Source organism: Scophthalmus maximus, chromosome 7 (assembly GCF_022379125.1).
Source record: "Scophthalmus maximus strain ysfricsl-2021 chromosome 7, ASM2237912v1, whole genome shotgun sequence".
NCBI lineage: Eukaryota > Metazoa > Chordata > Actinopteri > Pleuronectiformes > Scophthalmidae > Scophthalmus > Scophthalmus maximus.
Genome location: NC_061521.1, coordinates 20,283,273 through 20,305,792, shown reverse-complemented (window position 1 = coordinate 20,305,792; position 22,520 = coordinate 20,283,273). Strand labels below are relative to the sequence as shown.

The following is a 22,520-nucleotide window of genomic DNA, read 5'->3' as shown; positions in this document are numbered from 1 at the left end:
GGTGCTTTAGAGGGAGTGGAAACTTATTTTCAGCCTGTGAAATAGAGCCCCATGTGCGTTATTAAGATTAATGGTGTACTGAAGTGTATCAATGGGAAGTATCAGCCCACAGTTTAACAGGCTTGTAAAAACCACAACGCAAAACGGCCGGAAGGAATTCACCGTGAATGTGTAGTCACAATGTCACAACACAACAGAATCCTTCGCTCTCTGTACAGTCACACATCGCCGCATGTCGCCCGCACAGTTCTGCCCCTAACCTTGGACCACCTGGGTGTCCTCCCCACCGGGGGTTCCATCTATTGTAAGATGATACAAGATAAGAATTGAACAATCAATCCCACCAGAACAAGCGGCGCACCGAGCACTGACCCGCTCTCCGAATGCTCCCCTGGGACGTCAAACATGGTCGCCCGCTGCTGCTGATCCAAACTGGTCGACACAAGGAGCGTTTCAGAGAGATGAATCTGCAGCCGGCTTCTGCTCCAACACTCCATTCCCTCCCCCTGATCTTCTGCAAGCGTCACTCGCCGGGGAGCCCTGCTGCCTCCTCCTGCTTCTCATCTTACAACGCGCCTTTGAAACCATCTTTTCAGGGGGAAACGGCCTATTTCGTTTTGTTTTATTGCGGTGACACTTTTATGACTGTGCAACTCTCAGGGGTATTGTTCCAAAAACTTTCTAATAGAGGTGGGTATATCACAGTTAAGAACTAAAAACACAACCTCTGTCACACACTGCTCCACCGGGATTCTGCCGTTATCTGACAACCTCAACAACACCTAGCCAGAGAAGACAATATCCCTGTTTGGAAGCAGCTCAGCTATTCAATAAGCACTTGTGTGACCTGGTTTGATGATTTTCACGTCCTGTGCATAATAATACTTTTTTCAATTGCTAACAGGTATTAGTCAATATTGAAGTCACTTTCAAAACTCTTCATACAGACTACAGTACCAACATGCATGAATGAATGGGAGTGAGGTCAAGGTAAGGGAAGAATGTGGGGCAGAGGATGGGGAGTGAAAGCAGGGGTAGGCAGAGGAGGAATGTGAAGGGAGACATAAGCAATCAGGTCACGCAATATAGAACTACGAATCACACAGTATAAAGTACAAGTAACACAGTATATCGAATATTTTCTATTACAATGCCTACGAAGGCAAATTCCAGCTGGAGAATGTAGTTTGATTGTTTAACTGGTGCTCCAGTCCCATTCAGTAATAATCAAGAAGACCCTTGTGTCTTCTCTCTGCAGGGCTGCATTCTTGCAGAGATACTTTATATCCTTTCCTAACTCAACCTTGGGTTCCACGGATACTGCGAAAAAAAGAAAAAGAGAGCTCTGTCTCATACCACAAATATGGTCATGTTTTTTCTGACCTTGCTCTGCACTATTTCATAATGGTTAAGAGAGGCCTATATAAAAAATGATAATAAACTTTAAAGAGAATTAAACTAAGTTAACAAAATAGATCCAAACCATGTAAAAGCAGGGGTAGGTAGAGGAGGAATGTGAAGGGAGACATAAGCAATCAGGTCACGCAATATAGAACTACGAATCACACAGTATAAAGTACATGTAACACAGTATATAGAATATTTTCTATTACAATGCCTACGAAGGCAAATTCCAGCTGGAGAATGTAGTTTGATTGTTTAACTGGTGCTCCAGTCCCATTCAGTAATAATCAAAAGGAGGGAAAAAAATCAATTCTGCACAGCTCACCGTTTTGATCTGTAATGATCAAGTAATATCTCTAAATAAATAATGCTCTCTGAATTTTCCTGGCACTTATTTCTGCCGGCGCCCCGCAGTGAAAATTTGTTGACTGAGCCAAACATGTTCAGAGACCAAGTGAATATGCTTCTCTGAAATCAAGTTAGGAAAAACACGCTGTGTGGGTATGAGACGACCTTATAAATGCTTTGCAGGATCTTTAATACATTTATGGGGCATTTCTTGGTAACATCATTTTAGATGTTTGTTTGTGTTATTTGTGCAGAGTGGTCTGCAACATTTCCATCCATCACTGAGGTTTGTTTTCCAACTAGTTTTCTTTTTTTTGTCCATCTTTAAAAGATGATTTCAGTATTTTTTACAGATTTCTTTAAATTATATCAAATAGGTAGTTTATATTGTGGCAGAATTAAGCAGGCGAAGAGGCTCGATGTGCCGTTACAATGGGATCTTTTATCTCCGGGGACACGCAGGCCTTCAGTCTCAAGCATGTTCTCGTCATCTGATAAACAGGTGGGTTCCACCAACGTCTTGAATGTCTAGCCAGGAGTCCAAGTAATTGCCAGGAACATTTCACAACAAGGTCGTACAATCGACAAAATAACCCACAGTAGACACAAGAACTAGCATCAACAATAATATAAAATCTGAAAAACTGATCATCCAAGTTCGTCAGGTTGACCTTTAGTCACCCCGACCTCTGGCCAACAGCATTGTTTTATTACTATACGGGCCATCCTGACATGTTCACATCACAAATCATTGTGGTCACCCTCACTGTGGAAAATGACATTCCCTTGTGAATATTTAACATAATATATGGACATCTTCACTAAATAATTATTTAACATGGCACACGTGCACATAGTGAATATATATCAAAATCTGTGATATCCAAGTATATTACTATGCTCTAATATTCAGTTACCACAATTCCCTTCTTGGATGACTCAGGTCACAACACACCTAGGATGAACTGACTTCAGACTCTTGCTGTCTGTGAACAATGACTCTCACATGGGACTCTCACATGGGATATGCGACTACAGCTTGTGGTGGAAATCTGAAATACAGATTTTAAATGCAATTCTTTGTCTTTAGGTATTTTATTATAAGTGAACAAGCCTTTGCAAAGGGATCAGATCTTCAAGACAGAGTCTGCAAGTGTGATAGAGAAGCTCTGTCCGAGTCCATACTCACAGTGATAACAGTGTTGAAAGTAAAAAACAAAGTACAAAGATGAACGTTGGAATGGGACATTGGTTCTGAGAATAGGGAGGATAGGTTCTATGAGATATGACTGGACTGTACCGGTCTCTCCCCCTAAACCCAAGGTCGCATCGTTAATTTGCAGAGAAAAACATCTCACGAAGAACAGAGTATATTAAATATCTGTCAGTACATAATATATCAGTCAGAACGTTGCATAGTAAATTTACCATTATAGGAGGGACTTTGACTGACTATTCACATATGCCCCCAAACCCTAACATGAAACAGTATCATCACTCAGTAATTAAGCTCAGCTCCACAAAAAGCATATTCTATACTATACTGTACATAATTATTCAAACAAAATAAAGTTGTGGGATTTTCATTTCCTTCCACCTTGAAAAATATAGTAACAAAATTGTATCTAGATAAATAGACACAAGTAAAGATAAGTGTCATTAGACAGGTTCGTTCGTTTCCATCCACATCTTTGATTTATTACTTCTTTATCACTCCCACATACAGTCCTGTAGTGGTTGGTGTGTTCTTGCTTGTGCCGACTACATGCTTCAAACAGAAGGTTTCCCTCAAGTTTGACAGCTTTTATAACTTTGGTTTCCTCCTCTTCCTTCCTGGAAAAGGATGAGTGTTGCTCAATAATAGGGTGTGTCGGCTTCATGGTTACACTTTTGTATTTAGGCAAATATGATATGAGATTACAGAGTTGTATTGATGGACAAAGGATTATCTGACACATCTGAGTACACACACACACACACACACACACACACACACACACACACACACACACACACACACACACACACACACACACACACACACACACACACACACACACACACACTGCCAGTTTTTAAAGGAAGAGACAAAGTCTTCTATTATTATTATTAGAGAAACAATTGCAGGGTGAGAGAATGACGTTTCTGGAGACAGACAATGTTTTAAGCGGAAGTATTTACTGTCAATACTGGATGCATCAGGGAGACTGGACAGATGAGCCATACAGATGATAACATGTTAACATCCCTAAATCTGAGCTGTCCTGGCAGATCCAGAACCAACAGATTGGGAAGCAGCTTCTTCCCACAGGCAGTAAAATGCACAAACCCTCTGTCCCTCCATCTGCTCCCTCTCTAAGACTAAAGTGCAATAAACCCCCACCCCAAGAACTGGAAGTGCAATAACCCCCTCCCTCCACTAACTTTTGCACATACTTGTGTACATAGTATCACCTCGTTGTGTTTATTTATCTTGATTTTATATTTTGCTGTTTTACATTTTTCTCTTTATACTGTCAATCTTGAGAGCTGCTAAGCTGTGTTTATGTGGAGCTTCTGTATTGGACAAATATATGAAAACCTTGGCTCGTCTCCCCTGACCCTTGTTGTGTCTTCTCTCTGCAGGGCTGCATTCTTGCAGAGATACTTTATATCCTTTCCTAACTCAACCTTGGGTTCCACGGATACTGCGAAAAAAAGAAAAAGAGAGCTCTGTCTCATACCACAAATATGGTCATGTTTTTTCTGACCTTGCTCTGCACTATTTCAGAATGGTTAAGAGAGGCCTATATAAAAAATAAAGAGAATTAAACTAAGTTAACAAAGTAGATCTAAACCATGTAAAGCTCCAAATCAATGTGAACTCTTCCAATATGTTGTAGTTCAACACAGGTCACAGAAAACGTTTGTACATTTGTTTCACAGTTTTTTTCTCCCTCACACACACACACACACACACACACACACACACACACACACACACAGCTCAACTGGAACTCTGCCCCCATCTGAATGTAAAAGACTAAACATTTTTCACGTAATATTCAAATCTAAACAAAGAAAATTGAACAAAACAAAACAAAAACCCATCACATACTCGGTAAGAATCGTTTTGAGCGGAACCACAGCACACGGAGTGTGCCGGTTTCGGTTTCAGGGGGTCAATGGAACTTCTTGTCCGACGCTTATTAAGCGTCCGTGTGGAAACATGTCCTGATCATGCGGGGACTTTTAACGCGTTACGTTAAAGTATCGACCACCGCACTGAAGCAGACAAATAGACGCCGGTGCCTCTCGAACAGCTGTCGGCCCGACGAGCACCTCCGGAGCTTCATAGCGGAGAACACAGAGGCAGCCGGAGGGGAGAGCCTGACTCCCGAGATCAGACTGAGGCTCTTCACCCCGAAGTGCAGGTTCTGGCGAGAGAGACCGGAGCTGTGGCCTTTCGACGACCCGTACTGGGCCATATACTGGCCAGGGGGACAGGCCCTCACGAGGTAAAATAAACAGGTGATGTGCAACGAGAAGTGCAGCAACGCCTCGGTTCCACACAGAGGAAGTCTCCGTGTGTCTGTAGCAGACAGCTTGGGCCCGGGAGAAACTACCTCCCTGCTCCCCGACTATACGGTCCGGACGACGGGCAGGATAAAAAAAAACTACACGGTGTATAACTTACTATACTCATTGAAGGCTAGACTGTGTCCAAAAGTGACTTTCGTTACTTGTGTTACTTTTCGTTACATTTGTTGCTTTTGTTACTTTTCATTGCTGTAGTTACTTTACGTTATTTTTGTTACTTTTCGTTACTGCAGGAGAAACTGAAATGACAGGGGGGAGGGGCGGGGCTCATAAGTATGCGATTGGACTAGCCCAGTGTCAGTATGGAAAATGAGCCAATGGGCCGCGGCCCCTGCGTAATGGGCCGGTCGTTGGCCAAAAAAAGTTTTATGTTGTTTATTTAATTATTTTTAATGCCATTATTAAGTTTGATTGTATCGGCCCCAAAAGAGCGTCGGCCCACCGGTATTTGCCAGATTACAAGTCCAGCACTGATTGTAGGACACACTTCTGGTATTATGCTGGTGCAATACTACGCAAACAATAAGGCTGTCGAGGGGCTGGATGTTTGAAGAAATTAATTCACATTTGGCCATGTTTGCAAGCAGCTAAAGAAACAATGAACAGTCTCTCCATAGGAGATGTCTTACAATAATAATGTCGTTCCCACGAGCTACTAACTCTTTACCACGAATGTCACCAGGGCTGACTCAGTAGTTTTATGTGTATGAGGTTCTGGTGTATTTTTTACTGGCCTCAGTTAACAACGCCTCCCTGCAGGTTTCTCCTCGACAACCCTGGAGTGTGTCTGGGTAAGAGAGTACTGGATGTGGGGAGCGGCTGTGGAGCCTCAGCCATCGCTGCAAAGCTGTGCGGCGCCGCCCACGTTGTCGCTAACGACATTGACACTGGTATGCATCAATGTGTTTAGGTTCTAAGTCATGCTTCTACTTTTTAGTGAAAAAACATTTTGTTTCTTTATATTCATGAGCGCTTTATTGTGTAGACAAATTGATCATGGCCTGGTTAAGTTGTTAGCTTTTGGTCTAATATTGAATATGGTTAAAGGAAATGATTGAATAAATATAAATCAGTATAAATCAAAACAATACAAATATTGATAGCAGGTTTAACACAGCATCCAGTTAGCGGTTTTAATATCTTGAGTAAAGTCAACAGATAGGTTGACCATCATCTTTGGCACAGTCTCATAGGTCAGATATAATTTCCACTTCTCAAGTTGTTTTTTGTTTTTTTTAACATCTGATCTGAGATTTAGTAAGAAATAAGTTATTTCCATGCACATAACATCATTTTAAGGAGCAAAGCACGTGTCATGGAGTTACTTCATTTGTGGATGTAATGAACAACATTTTAATATTGCAACTTCAATATGCAGTATGTTTGAAAAGATATGAAAAAAAGGTCAGTGTTGTTTAACAGGCAAAAAAAATTCTAGAATTAGAATAAGAAAAAAAGGAGAAATTACATATATGCTCAACTTTGTCAAATTTGCTTTAAGCAGCCTTTTGGTTTGTGTGTTTATGTGACAGTTGCAGCCGTGGCAACCCACATGAACTGCGAGCTGAACGGCCTGGAGCCTCCCATTTGCGTGATGGACAACATGATCGGTTCCGAGTCCGGAGGCTTTGACCTGATCCTCCTCGGTGACATGTTCTACGACGAGGCCCTTGCCACCAGCCTGCACAGCTGGCTCAACCGTTGCATCGAAACCCACGGCGCCGACGTCCTCATCGGAGATCCCGGGAGGGCCCAGTTCGAGGGTCACGACATCCGACGGCTCCTACGTCAGCTGGCTGAGTATGAGCTGCCGGAGTCTGTCAGAGAGGAAAACTACGGTCTGACCTGCAGCAGTGTTTGGCGCTACCATCCTGAACTCTGAAGACTGGAGAGGATCTCCATGTGGTTCCGTAAATTAAGGTTATTAAACAAATGGACATGTGCGATTACAACATCCTTGGTGGAGGCATCAAACTTTAAAACGCACAGTTCTTCTTGTTTTATTAGCTTTTAATTTGGCTTGTGGAATAAAATAATAGATTGTGCAAGAAAAAAAACATACATACACAAACAAAACTTAAAAGCAGTGAGGCGCACAATGGCATGGTTGTCCATGTCTCTGGCATACAAATGGTGTGTTGTGCTAAACAAAGATGTTCCCTGTTCCTACTTCCTGTCCCAAATGTTTTTTGATCTGGGTGCCCTACACAGAACATACACAGATGAGCCTCTGATTTACCAATGTTGTAAGCTGAACGTGTTTGTACAGACGATAGATGGGAAAATAAAAGACCTGAGAAAGTCAGATCTCTGATTTCAATATGGATGTGGACTGAATGGAAGGTTCACGGACTGTCCACATAAGCAAAGTAATAATACATACGGCATGTCATGTTTGACACGATTTAAACTGAATCACTTCCCACAGCAAAGCAGCAACTGACAGATCAACGGCCTCCCCTGAAATTTTAATTTTTTTTTAGTGTCAAAGAAAAACTGAGGGTATTAGCTAGTTGATAATGGGAGAGTGAATGTGCTTGTAAAAGACCCTGTATACCTGCTGGCATCAACATGGAAGTTTGGCAACTCCGCTTTGAGTGATTGGATATCAAATGTGCACCCCAACATGTGGGTTCATTCAACCCTGCACTAAGAGCAGTCCACGTGTGATCGGATCACACAAGACAGATGTTAACGTCAGGTTTGATCAGGACCAAATATTAAAAGTTGACAAACTGTAGAGTTAAGCTGCACTGAAGTTCTCACATTTTCCTGAACTTTTCACGATGGGCTGTGAGAAAGAAAATGTCTATAAATTTTGCTCTGGACATTTTTCCAGAAATTTCCCTGCCAGCCCTATTGTAAAATTTCCTAAAAAATGTAAAATGTAAAAATAGTAGTAGACAGACACAAATTGTAAAAAACAATGTATTTAAGGCAGTAATACAAACGGTTGTGAAATGAAAAAGGACAACTTTTTTAAATAAGACATTTCTCCCTTATTCTCCGTCACAACCAGCACTGACAAACGATCGTCTGTTCTGGTGACCAGGCAGCTTATATTTACCTACTTAGTTGTAAATCACTTGAAGGGTGATTGTTGTGATTTCAACATGAGTTATATCAAAAATAAAACTGGACTTTCCAAAACCCAAAAGACATTTTCACAATCCTTAAAGAAATATGTTCAAAATGTAAAGAAATGACAAAATATTGAAAAATATATAGAAAAATATAAATATATAGATTAAATATAGTTTAGTGTACATTTTTGCATCAAACACAAGACATAAGGAATTCTACCTTTAAATGTAAACTGAGAATTTTATGTCCGACAATGACATGACTCATGCACTCGTAAATTGCTTGACATATTGTAAAGAAAATATATACAAACTTTAAAAAAAATATGAACTCCTTGAATACAAAAAACCCCCAAACATTTTGGCTTAAAATCTGTCTCTGTTGCAAATGAAACCATCTTTTCCGTGTTATTCATCTGTGGATGGCTGCATCTTCTTGTATTTCTTCTGGAACTCCCGGAAGAGGCCGGAGGTCCTGGGGCCGTGAGGCGGGCACAGGGGATTATATTTCTTCACAGGATGCTGATGCCATGTTCCTAGAGTTAAATTCATTCACAATAATTAGGAAACACTCCAGTTGCTTCCCACATTATAACAAAAGGAATTAAAATAAGAATCATTTATGTATGTTTAAGCTGCATTTGTTACCTTTTGCCCCTGTGATAGTTTTATCTGGTCTCTTTCCTTCGGTTGTGTCGGCGTTATCTGGAAAAAATTGAAAGAAAGAAATAAGAGTCAGGCTTAATTAAAGGAAACAACACTGGAAGGAAATAAACAACTTCTTATATAAAAACAAAAGCATGACGGAATATATAAATCACTTGAATTATAGAGGGGAACTTCTTTAAAAAGAAATATAGAACATGCTATATTTCTGGGTTTACTTATCTAGGTCAGTGGACAACAACTGACCTAGTTGGTTGCCAGATTGCAGAGGGAAGACACATTTTGGGAGACGCCAGATGTATTTAAAAATTAAAAAACATATTTTGGACTGGGGGGGGGGGGGCATCAAAACTCCACAGTGCCTGGAGCACATTGGACATTACCCGAGTGGGTGTAATCTTGACCATGCTTGTCTCAAAGATTCAGTCATGCAAGATTAACACAGCACCACACAGCTGGTACAGTGAAACTGCAAATGGCTTAATAAATCAGTTATGGTTTCCTATAGGTATCCCAATGGTCTTGGAAGTATTATATACCTGACACATGGCCGGCGGCTTCCTTTCTCCTGTTGGATCCATCTTCAGTGTTGAAGGTGCTGGGTAACACACAGAGGTTCAGGACACCGTTTTCCTCAAGAGGTATTGCAGCATCATTTCCATTTTCATCGTCACGTCTCGTTTGATCGTGCCGTTTGAGTGCAACCACATCTTCGCTCACATTCTCCTCTCCAAGTTTGATTCTGCTAGAGTGGAGCAGCCTCCTCTTCAGACTCAGGCAGCGCTTGGCGTCTCTTTTGCCGATCATATCGGAGCTAACTGGCAGCTCTTTGGTGTTGGAGGAACAAGCTTTCCTGAGACTCACCCCAGATAAAGAAGCAGAAGTACACTGCTGTGCTTTCAGTTTCCTTCTGCGCCTCTTTGTAGTTGGCACAAAACTTCTCCTCCATTTTTCTTGAATAAATTGTTTGATGGAATATTCCCTGTGTTGATTGTGAACGCTGGACTTCCTCTTGAGGTTTACAGAGAGAAACTCTGGAGGCCTTTGTACTGCATGATACAGACGCTCTGGAGATGAATGGGGGATCTTTCTGACTCCCGGAAAAACACACTTCCCTTGACGCTTTGAACCAAACAGCGTCAGTTTCACAGTGTTAACATTTGAGTCTGAATGTTCGCAATCAGAAGCATCAACAGAAACCTTATCTTTTACACCCACGAGGACAGGCTCTGAATCTTGGCCAACAGAATGTCTGCTTTTCTTTGATTTCTTCAGGAATGGAGACATTTGTTCATCAGTGCATTGTGTCATCCACTTCCTTTTGGCGGTTTCATGTTTACCACTGAGACGGATGGTCATCTTCAGGCCAGACATTTGTCTAATTTGAGTTTGTTCTTCCGCTCTCAATGATGACTCTGCTGCATCTGTTGATGTCTTCTCAGCTTGTGCACGTTCCTCTACAGGGTCTGACATTTGGCTCCCACAATCACTGCTTAGAACCATCTTGACATCTTGCTCACTGTTGTCTGAATTGCTTGAAGGACCGCTTCCAGTTGAGATCAGCTGTTCTTGTACACACTCCTCCTCAGGGCCTGACGTTAGAAAGAAAAAATCTGGGATCTGGTTGGGAATTTCACATTTGGAGAGATCTTCAACCTCGCTGTCGCTTAAGACTATAATGCTTGACTGGCTATCATCTGTGCCAGTTATGGAAATGTTCTTTGTTTCCTCATCAGACTTTGAGGTTGGTTCCTTGTCATCTTCAGTTAAGTCAATAGTTAGAATCGGATCATTTTCTGCTGTTATTTCTTCCTTATCAAGGGTCTCCTCGGTACAATCTTTATGGCATTGCTCTTTCTTGCACTCACATTTAAAAGGAATGTCTGAACCAGCAATTGTTTCTATCCACCGTGCGAGGCAGCAAAACCCCTCTTTTGGAGGCCCTACTTTGTTATTTGGTGTTGAGTGACTCAATGTGACTCTAGTGTCAGGTTGCTTGTCCTCCACGGAACTTTTCATTACTTCCTCTAGCTGACTGTCTGAGTCCCTACTTTGCAGAATCTTACTTTGTATTTGCCCAAAGATAACTTTGGCCTCTTCTGGGGTCAAAATTTTGATTTGAAATGAGTAAAATGGGTCCCTGGAATCAGCACTGTCTCTGTTATTAGGACAGGGCATTTCACCCGAGTCAACAGATTCAAGTTCTGCCGGTGGCAAGACTTTGTTGGGCACCTCTATAAAATTTTGTGCAGGAATGTTGCTGATCACCTCAATCACATCTGGCTGGCTGTCACTCTCCAGTGTGTAAAGACGATGCCTTAAAGACCATGGGTAGCCAAAGTCTTTATCAATGTCATCCACCCGCTCATTGACATTCAACCACGATGATATGTAGGGCAGTTCTGAATAAATGTCATTATCTTTGAGGACATGGCAGCTTTTGAGTTGCTTCTGAGATATTTTTGATACTTCTGATAGAATCACAGAGTCTGGTGTCTCATATTTCAGGCATAATTCTTGAACAGCAGCAATTACATTCTTGTATGAACCCATTAAAAGGTCAACCTTACCATTCCAAAAGGGGTTTTCATGTTCAGAATTCACATTTCTGACGCATTGGGACTCCTGGGCTTTTTCGTTATCCTCTATCAAGGTAGTTAGCATTTCAAGAGTCCACGTGGTTGTTGGGATTGAGAACAGGTCCAAAACACAGGTTTTTGGATCCGTTTCTGTTGGGATCTCATTTTTGTCCATATCACAATGTTGGCTTCCTGGCACCCCAGAGGTTACTGGTCGTTGAACAGCGGGTGGAACACACTGGTCGCTAGGCAGTTCATTTCCTTTCTTTTGTGCACATAGCTGGTGTTGAGGTCCAACTGAATCTGAAACGGACGCAACAGTGCCATCATTGGATGCTGCTGAATGACTGGTAACACAATTGTAGGACCTTGTTTCATGTGGGTGTGTGGGAAATCCTTCATTCAAATTTACACTATGTTTGTTTATTTCACCAGCTGAAGCAGAAAAATTTTTCTCAGGGTTGCTCAAAGATTTATCCATTGTAGGGCACTCATGCGATTGATTAATGGTGTTTGAAGAGGCTTGCTTTATGGCAACCTGGTAGCTTTCTTGTGACAATGGTTGCACAACAGCAACAGCTCTTGCGCCTGTGCGACTGGGAGAGGGGTAAACTGAGTTGTCATTTTGTTTGACTGACGGGTGCCTTTCCAATATTTCAAGCATTCCTTGATTGTTTACTACAGATGATTGGGTCTCAGTTCTCTGTGGTGAAATGCCCTCAGGCAGCAGAATATGCCCAAATACATTAATCGAAGATCCAACTACATTTCCCGTTAGGACACCGTTCCTTTGACGAAAAAGTGCACTGTCCACCTTGTTTCCATTTCTACTTCTATCTCCTGTTGTTGTTCCTGTTGTTGTGTCATGGATGACATCTGGTACAGAGCTTTGCTGAGGTGATGTTCCCATGAGCTGTTTTCTTGACATTACATGATTGGGCAAAGATTGTAAAGAATGAAGCTGGGAGGACTTTGAGTTGCAATTTACAGCAACAGTTGGTGTCAGAGGTTGCATAGTTTGATTACACTCCATTCTGACCAACTGCCTCCCCATGGGGGGAGAACTCAAATAAACTGGATGATGACCATCTAAGTCAGCAGGGTACGATTTTTGTAGATGGTCAGCAATTTCTGCGATTATCACAGCTTCCTCATTTTGGCAGACAAGCATTTGTTGAGGAGCACCAGCAGTAGGTCTTCGAGGCAGCCCATGTGTTCTTTTCCCAAAACTGTGTGCCAAAAATGCGGCCTCACGGCCATTGTAAGGAGGCGTGTTGAGTTGAGCCGAGTATTGTTGAGTATTCAGACTCATGCCGTAATCATGCTGGATCTGTCCACTTATTGAAGTGACCGCTTCACTGTAAGTTGGGAGGACGGAAGAAGAAAATCCAGGTTGAGTGACATTTTGTCTGTGATACTGGTTATTAGCAATCGGCCGCTTGTGTGAAGTAGCAGACACTAATGTTCTGGTGCAAACCATCTGTTCACGTGGAAGCGAGGTTGCTGTTGTAATGTTTGAAGGATAAGCTTTAGTTTGTTTAGTTGGCATTCCATTTTCATTTTCATACATTTTACGGGCCCCATGATATAGGGGAGACAAAGCACTTCCATCTTGTGTCCTTATTGATTGTTTCCCATGAAATGTAACTGGTTGGTTCCAGCGCGTAGCCGTATGTTGCTGGGAGTATGCAGCCATCACCTTGGGTGGAGTCTGGGTCTTTGAATTCTGAGCAGAGTTCTGATGAAAATGATGTTGAGCTGTAGCCGGATATCCATTAAATTCTGGCAAACAGCCAGACAACAGTAAAGTTTTCACCAAAGAATTCTTATTCTGCACTGCAGCTGTCTGCTGAGAGGACATTGTCTGATGAGGAACTGCTGAAGTTTGCCAATTGGACATCTGTCTGTCAGAGTAAGCTCCATCTTGAAAGTTGTAATGACCATTTTGTGCTGATTGGACTCCCATGTACACTGTCCTGCTCTGATACGAGTTATTTGTAATCCCAGTTTGCTGATTCCTCATTGCATCGGTAGTAAGTAGGGCAGCAGCATGTACAGTTTGTGAGGGTGGTCCAACTGGTTGGTGCTGTCCAGTCATCTGCACACAGGAAAACATTTTTGTCCTCCGTTATGCCTTGTAGTAGTTTGAAAAGGCAGTTTTTTTCTGAAAAGAGAAATAACAACTATCAACAGTTGTAACAAGTCAATTCAAACAGTGACAAAATGTGAGGTACACACCTTTATATATTGAAAAAAAACTGGTGGTCTCTTAAGCACACACAAGCCTGTATTCATAGTCAGTTACACTTTGAATTCCCACTGAAAAGTCAGGACTTATTCATAAAAAATATAATGTTAGCCTGCTGCTACGTGGCCAAACCAGTTTTCTACAATTTAATCCAGGAAGTAACCTAATTGTTTTATCATGGGGTCATTCATGCCAACTCAACGAGGACCTTTCAGTTCACGTCATCAATTTTCTAGAAATAAATAACGTTTAAACTTCTATCATATTCATGGGACCTTGCAAAATCCTGTTGCTCAACTTGAAACACTTTTTCATTGGTGATTTGTTTTAGAAGTTGTGTACGGAACACACAACACACTCTAGGGATAATGTACAACATGTATTCATGTATATAGTTGTTGCTGAGGGTTTACATTAATAAAATTAAATTTACAGTACCCAAATGAAGAACCTTTCATTTTTTTTAAAAATGCCACCACTAGTTTTCACTTCCTTGCAACCACAATTTGATTCTGTGTAGTATGACTACAGTTCTATCGCATGTAGAGGTTAAATGGTCATGCATTTAACCTCTACATGGTGTGCCGAGTGCCACAGCTCTTCTAGCTTCAGAGCTAAAACCCCCCTTTTTAAATGATATTTTTTTGTATATTTTCCTAAAAAGGATTACTTTAATTTGCTTGAAACTTTTTATGGGAAAGTGTTAACGTTCAATGCCCATATATAGAAAAGGAAATGTATAACTCCATTAAATATTTTTTTGAAAATAGCCCTAAATAAGTTCATGTATTCTGTCCATGTTAGGATTTTCATTTTCCACTATCATACGTGTTGTGTTCTTCAAAGAAATTAAGAAATGTTAATTTCCAGACATATGTATATTTCATATATAAGGGCAGCCAGCCAGCCCATAGAGATCTGGCCAAAAGATCATATCAGAATCACAATCCACGATCTGAATCACAATATTTTTTTATTTTTCTAGGGCTATCCCCAACAGAAACAAGTGAGCAAAAAACAACAACAACAACAACAACAACAACAACAACAACAACAACAACAGCAACAAAAAACAAGTGAGTTTCCTATGTCAGAAAAAGACAAATAACAAAAACTGCACTTGCAAAACATTTGTTACACTTGTGGCAACGAGCGTTGTCTCTGTGTCTCTGTCTGTGTCTCTGTCTGTGTCTTTGTCTCTGTCTCTCTATGTCTATGTCTCTGTGTCTCTCTGTGTCTGTGTCTCTGTCTTTGTCTCTATGTCTCTGTCTCTCTATGTCTATGTCTCTCTGTGTCTCTTTCTCTCTATGTCTCTGTCTCTGTGTCTCTCTGTGTCTGTGTCTCTGTGTCTCTGTCTTTGTCTCTATGTCTCTGTCTCTCTATGTCTATGTCTCTGTGTCTCTCTGTGTCTGTGTCTCTGTGTCTCTCTATGTCTCTGTCTCTGTGTTTCTGTCTCTCTATGTCTCTGTGTCTCTGACTCTCTGCCTCCAATTCTTTTATTTCTGTTATTAACCCTGCTGTTTTAAACCACTGTCCATTTTGTAATCTGCGTGAGACTGTTTTCCATGTTTTTACTGAGTGTAAGAGACTCACTGAGTTCTTCTCTCTTTTAACAATGGTTTTTAGTCTCTTTAATTTTGGTGGTTTTTATCATGGGAGCTGGCTGCAACAAGAGCAACAAAGACAAGTGGCTGCTCCTTCATTTTCTTTTAGGTGACGCTAAGATGGCCATTTATGTGTCCAGGAAGAACTGTCAGAAAAATATGTATTATAACTAGCTAAAAAGAACATGCTGATCTAAGAGAGAACAGCCTGCACTTGTATACAGACGTGATCTTTGTATGTCCTGTTGTCGAGGCAGAAGCACCTCAGGGAATACATGACCCTGCAATGTGACTGTCTATATAGACAACTGTTGTTAGTATGACTTTATCTGTAATCAAGTAGCCCCCAGATATACGTTGCAAAGGGGAACCGCCCATCATGCTTAAATATCATTGCATCTCCTGTATTCAAAGGACAACCTCTGCACTCAGACACTGTGCTGTTGTATTGACTTGTCCCCTTGTAGCAAGAATATATTAAATGTTACTACTTGCCTAAAAACCTATTCAGCTTTCTGTGTTAATTTTTTCAGCAGATTATTCCAAAAGAACTGGGTGGAGAACAGGGAAGCGCAGGAGGCCAGAACAGTGTGGTTGGTGAACCTCAGGCCCAGACACTGGTTAGAATTCAGATTTATATAAAAACATCGGGGATATAGGAACTTTTTTTTTAAAAATTGGTGTTACGAAAAAATTCTTTGTTCTATTGATGATGACGATTTGCAATTTGCACAATTTTTGACTGACTGATTTGTTTAAAGAAAAGGGAAGTAGTCACTTGCACGGTACTTGAACTAGTTTTATTATGAAAACATGTAAATAAAGTGTTTTTGTAAAAATCAAATCTCTGTGTCTCTCTATGTCTCTGTGTCTCTGTATCTGTCTCTCTGTATCTGTCTCTCTGTCTCTCTATGTCTCTGTATCTGTGTCTCTATGTCTCTGTATCTGTGTCTCTGTCTCTCTGTGTCTCTGTATCTGTGTCTCTATGTCTCTGTATCTGTGTCTCTCTATGTCTCTCTGTCTCTGTCTATCTGTGTCTCTGCCTCTCTGTATCTGTCTTTGTGTCTCTGTCTCTGTGTCTCTATCTCTCTATGTCTCTGTGTCTCTATCTCTCTATGTCTCTGTGTCTCTGTGTCTCTATCTCTCTATGTCTCTATGTCTCTGTGTCTCTATCTCTCTGTGTCTCTATCTCTCTGTGTCTCTATCTCTCTGTGTCTCTATCTTTCTATGTCTCTGTGTCTCTATGTCTCTATCTCTCTGTGTTTCTATGTCTCTGTGTCTCTATCTCTCTGTGTCTCTGTGTGTCTATGTCTCTGTGTGTCTGTCTCTATGTCTCTGTGTCTCTATGTCTCTGTATCTCTATGTCTCTGTGTCTCTGTGTCTCTATCTCTCTGTGTCTCTATCTCTCTGTGTCTCTATGTCTCTGTGTCTCTATCTCTCTGTGTCTCTATGTCTCTGTGTCTCTTTGTCTCTATCTCTCTGTGTCTCTGTGTCTCTATGTCTCTGTGTCTCTATCTCTCTGTGTTTCTATGTCTCTGTGTCTCTATCTCTCTGTGTCTCTGTGTGTCTATGTCTCTGTGTCTCTATGTCTCTGTGTGTCTGTCTCTATGTCTCTGTGTCTCTATGTCTCTGTGTCTCTATCTCTCTGTGTCTCTATGTCTCTGTGTCTCTGTGTCTCTATCTCTCTGTGTCTCTATCTCTCTGTGTCTCTATGTCTCTGTGTCTCTATCTCTCTGTGTCTCTATCTCTCTGTGTCTCTATCTCTCTGTGTCTCTATGTCTCTGTGTGTCTGTCTCTATGTCTCTTTGTCTCTATCTCTCTGTGTCTCTGTGTCTCTATGTCTCTGTGTCTCTATGTCTCTGTGTCTCTGTGTCTCTATCTCTCTGTGTCTCTGTGTCTCTATGTCTCTGTGTCTCTATCTCTCTGTGTCTCTATGTCTCTGTGTGTCTGTCTCTATGTCTCTTTGTCTCTATCTCTCTGTGTCTCTATGTCTCTGTCTCTATGTCTCTGTGTCTCTATGTCTCTGTGTCTCTATGTCTCTGTGTCTCTGTGTCTCTATCTCTCTGTGTCTCTGTGTCTCTATCTCTCTGTGTCTCTATGTCTCTATCTCTCTGTGTCTCTATGTCTCTGTGTGTCTGTCTCTATGTCTCTGTGTCTCTGTGTCTCTATCTCTCTGTGTCTCTGTGTCTCTGTGTCTCTATGTGTCTGTCTCTGTGTCTCCATGCTGCCTGTCTTGTCGGGCAGTGAGAGATGGACACGCCCCCTGCAGAGGGCGAGCTCCGAGACAGAGCACTCAAGAAGAATGTGTTAATTTCTTCAACACCGAATATGATATGTCATTTAAAAAAAATCAATATCTGGGGGTTGCGATGCACGCGCAGTTTTCTGCGCGATCTGTACGATTGCCTCTGAATAGCAGACCATATATATACATATACATATACATATATATATATATATATATACAGATCGCACCGCACACCCCTACAGTACAATGTGCTTCCCCTTCTCACATCCTGCACTGTTACAGTCTTCCTTCATGGTCTCCGCTTCCATGCAGAGATACACAAGTACATGTGCCATCTGATGAAGAATAACATAAAGTATAGTGATTGCACACACGCATGATATGGATTGATATGCCTTTACACGAGGTGAATTAATCGATGAACTCCCAGGGGAGAGTTCATCGATAGTTCAAAGCTGAATAAATGTGAATCACACAAAGTATCCATGAGCCGAGAAGAGCAGTTCATTAGGAGCAGACCCACAGTTGTGGGGACCGGAGAGGATCCGACTTGTTGAAGAGCTGCTTCCATACAAGACATGACTGCAATATACGACACTGCTGTCTGTTTTTTAATATTTAAAACAAAAACAAAAAGTCAATACATCTGTCACAGAGAAGCCTCCGAGAGTAAACGACCTCGTCACAGTCCAAGTGCCCGTGAAGGAGAAAGGGACATGCCTTCACTGCGTCACTGGATTGAACAGTCGTCTGGACACAAAAGTGTATTGGAATTATTGTGTTTTTCATGAAATCAACAGTTGGTTGGGGCAGCGTGACGACTTCCGTTGAAAAATGCATCTGGCAGAACTAATACAACGAAGGCGTGCACTGTTTGTTTTTTTTGGTTTTAAACTAATAACTAAATCAAAAATGAAATGCATTGTTTAAAAGTCAGAGTCACATCTTCGCATATGGCTCAAAGTGTCTTTTCTAAACATCGAACATTTAACTCCCCCCCCCCCCCCATTGAAACTTCGGGTGCTCGCTTTCTTACTTTTTTTCTGGACGACCCCGTTTCTTCATCCGGATAGTGCGGGCAGTGAAAACCCCCCCCCAAAAAAGAAAAGCTCCTCTTTCTGTGTTGGCGTTCACTCATGCGTGCGGGGATGCGTCCTCTTGGAACAGCCGTGCCAGCAGACGACTCCTATCGGACACGAGGCTCGTGCTGAGGTGCGACCCGGTCGGTTCCTCCGCTGCTCCTCCGTCCGCCGGGGCGCGCAGCGTGACGTCACCCGCAGGGGGCGGGGCCGCGCAGCCTCCGCAGCCTCCTCGGCTTTGAACCGCTGAACATCCTCCCCCCCCCCCCCCCCCCCCCGACTTTCTGCTCCCGCTTTTATTGCAGGGGAACGTTTGTAGGTCGAACTTTTTTTTTTTGAAGTGCCAGGTAAAGTGCCTTTGTTGTATACTAAGTAGCGATGATGTGAAGATGTACTGAAGAGAATGTCAGGAAAATATGTATTCTAACTAGTTAAAAAGAACATGCTGATCGTAGAGAGAACAGTCTGTATTGGCATCTTGTATACTGACGTGATGTTGTGTTTCCTGTTGTCCACTATAGAGGCAGAAACACCGCAGGGCATGCATGAGCCGGCAATGTGACTCGGGAAATGCATGACCTGCCATATAACTTTGTCTGTAAATAAGTAACACACAGATGTACATTGTTAAGCCGCCCATCATGCTTAAATATCCTTGCATCTCCTGTATTCGTCGGACAACCTCACATAAAAGAATGGTCCACCTCACATAAAAGCAGTACACTAGTTATTTACAAATGGAGCTATATATATATATATATATATATATATATGTAGGTGTTTAGAGATAAATATATAAGTGTAAACATTGCAATGGAAAATTTACAGTAGAAAATGAGTATCAAGTATAAATAAGGAGTAAGACAGTAGAATGGTCCACCTCACGTCAAACTCAAGCAAAGGGGGGAGTTCTCAGAGACTCCAGCTGCAGTCACGGGACAAACAAACTATAACTTTATATTAAAAGTTAAAAACAACAGCTGCAGTTTATGAGGGTGTCATTAAAGGCCGGAACCAGGTGCAGGTCAATACGAGGTCAATACGAGGTCATCAAAAATGACCAATGATGTAGTTTCTGTCTCACGGGTCACCAACCACGGCTGGATCGCGCAGAGAACAGGAACCCGGTACAATTGTTCATTTGCTATTCATCCCGCATGGTGGGTGCAGTCTGTACGTGGGTGGATCGCATGACTATGTGTCTGGACTGATCGTAGCCGTTATTGTGTAATAATTGTGCTGTCCTAGGCTAAATCTGTTCTGAGCGGCGCATCTTGTGACATCTGCTGTCTGTATGTTAATTAGTCTTATGCATGCAGTGCAGGCTCTGCAAGCTTTAGTATAAAAGCTTAAGAATAACGTATGTGAAGCTATATAGGTGCGGCAGTTTATTTAGCTGTTATTTCAGTATTTAGATATATGTTATTTCAGTACAAATGTTGGTCCTCTTTAGGAAGCCAGGTCTGCCTGTGGCGGCCTCTCTCGATGGCGAGGCTGGGCTCGCTAAGTCTGTACATGGTCAACGACTTTCTTAGCTTTGGATCTGTCACAGTGCTCAGGTATTCTGCCACTGTGTAATTATTGTTAATTCCATCCTGAGATCAACTCAATCAAAGGTACACACTAGAGAGTAGAATGGTCCACCTCATGTCAAACACACACACACCACCCCCAGCGATCTCTGTTGGCCTCGATGATCAGCAAGACCCGTCTGCTTAACCTCTTCATGTAAATTCCATATACAACGAACAACAAAGTGTTAATGCTACTTACAGTGTCTCCTATCAAACTCCTCATGGTGAATCACATGCAAATGGGGTTTCCTGTTTGTTGCCTCTTTGATACAAAGAAACAAAACAACTCTGACCAAAGAGTTTTCGACACTTTCCAAATCTTCTGAAGAGAGAGTCGTTCTCGTAATGAAAGACCAGGGCAATCCAACTCAAGGTGTGATCATAGACATCGAGGATTTCCTGACCCCGGGAACCAGACCCCCTTTTTTTTGCCCACAGTCCCTCACTCACACACACACACACACACACACACACACACACACACACACACACCCCACATACCCCCAAACACACACACACACACACACACACACACACACACACACACACACACATTTCCAGCAAAGCAACATTATCTGCTTTGTACAACTTTGATCAAATGGCTGAGTTTCGAAGATGTAAGGACAAGCTTGCATGGCCACAGTTTATACTATTTATATATCAAAGAAAAAGGAGAGGGGTTGTTTTTAAATCTAAGCCTCATTCAATTGTTGAAGTTTGAAGACAGAGTTGAAGGTGTGAGAAGGAGTGAGAAGGAGAAAGTCGAGTGTAATAAAACTCAAACCTCAACAAGACTTGAAAAACATTCCCAGGCAACGGTTGTGAAGTGAGAAGGGGGAGAAACAGACCCACATGAATTAGGTGTTAGATGTTTAGTAACCTTTTCAACCACTTGGTATAGGATAGAGAAGCAGGATTTCAAAGTCACTTAACCGTTGCTACTTACGTTATAAGCATCCTAACTCCTTGTTCTGCTCCTTCAGCCATCTTTGCGCCCAACACTGTTGAGTTTGGGACAAAAACAGACATTTAAATGCCATGGTAATAGCCATCTCTATGATTATTGTAACTGTTCCTTGTTGTTTTCCCCCAACATGAAACTGCTTTAGTGCTCTGGAAGTGACACACAGACCCTCTGCAGCCATCACCACTGAAGAGAAAACCTAAAATAGCACTTTTTAACAAACCTATCATCACCACGACACTAGCGGGTTAGCAAGTGTCAGAAAAATATGTATTATAACTAGTTAAAAAGAACATGCTGATCGTAGAAAGAACAGTCTGTATTGGTATCTTGTATACAGACGTGATGTTGTGGTTACTGTTGTCCACTATAGAGGCAGAAACACCTCAGGGCATGCATGACCTTGGAATGTGACTCAGGAAACTCAGGACCTGCCATTAACTTTGTCTGTAAATAAGTAACACACAGATGTACATTGTAAAGGGGAACCGCCCATCATGCTTAAATATGCATCTCCTGTATTCGTCGGACAACCTCAGTACTCAGACACTGTGCTGCTGTATTGACTTGTCCCCTTGCAGCAAGAATATATGTATGTATTAAATGTTACTGTTTGTCTAAAAACCGAATTCAACTTTCTGTGTTCATTTCAGATTATTCTAACAGCAAGTGACCCACGTTCATGTAAATCTGGGAAGGGCTCGTAATTATATATTTGTAGTAGTTGCTTACTAGAACTGAAAACAGCCACTGAAAGCTTTTTTCAATTTCTAGTGTTGTATTCCTTTCAAGTGATATATATACTTACATATTTTGTGATGATTACTATTAGGATAAACAGTAACATGTGTAGTGGACGGGAGATGTTAGATTTCGCAAATTATTAACTAACTTTTCAACATTTATAGCCTCACACCTTTGGTGCTAAATGAATGAGAAACGCTGGGAACTAAACTATACATAATAAAATCTCTGATCTGACAGCAGCTGTTAGGTTTCAACCACAGACTGTGCATCAAGATGGACATAGCGTCCGTGGCGTTACCCATAGGTTTCTGAAGACCGGTTTTGAAGCCAAAGTGGAAGGTTCAGCAACGGCTCAGGCGCCACCATCTTGGCAGGGCCCGACTCCTCCTTTACCCGC

General features: G+C 41.8%; 2 protein-coding genes across 2 annotated transcripts; one reads left to right on the top strand and one right to left on the bottom strand.

Moving 5' to 3' along the window:
• The first annotated feature begins 4,919 nt into the window (after positions 1-4,919).
• On the top strand, positions 4,920-7,636 carry etfbkmt (electron transfer flavoprotein subunit beta lysine methyltransferase). Its single transcript, XM_035641603.2, has 3 exons — positions 4,920-5,249; positions 6,091-6,221; positions 6,864-7,636. Exons 1-3 carry the CDS (start codon positions 4,972-4,974, stop codon positions 7,211-7,213), a joined length of 759 nt encoding a protein of 252 aa, XP_035497496.2. The 5' UTR covers positions 4,920-4,971; the 3' UTR covers positions 7,214-7,636.
• Positions 7,637-7,797: 161 nt separating this feature from the next.
• On the bottom strand, positions 7,798-19,006 carry si:ch211-106e7.2. The gene is made up of 4 exons (XM_035641593.2): positions 18,796-19,006; positions 9,620-13,823; positions 9,063-9,119; positions 7,798-8,950 (listed from the first exon to the last, which is right to left on the bottom strand). The coding sequence occupies exons 2-4, from the start codon at positions 13,773-13,775 to the stop codon at positions 8,823-8,825; spliced, it is 4,341 nt and encodes a 1,446-aa protein (XP_035497486.2). The 5' UTR covers positions 13,776-13,823; positions 18,796-19,006; the 3' UTR covers positions 7,798-8,822.
• Positions 19,007-22,520: the final 3,514 nt, after the last annotated feature.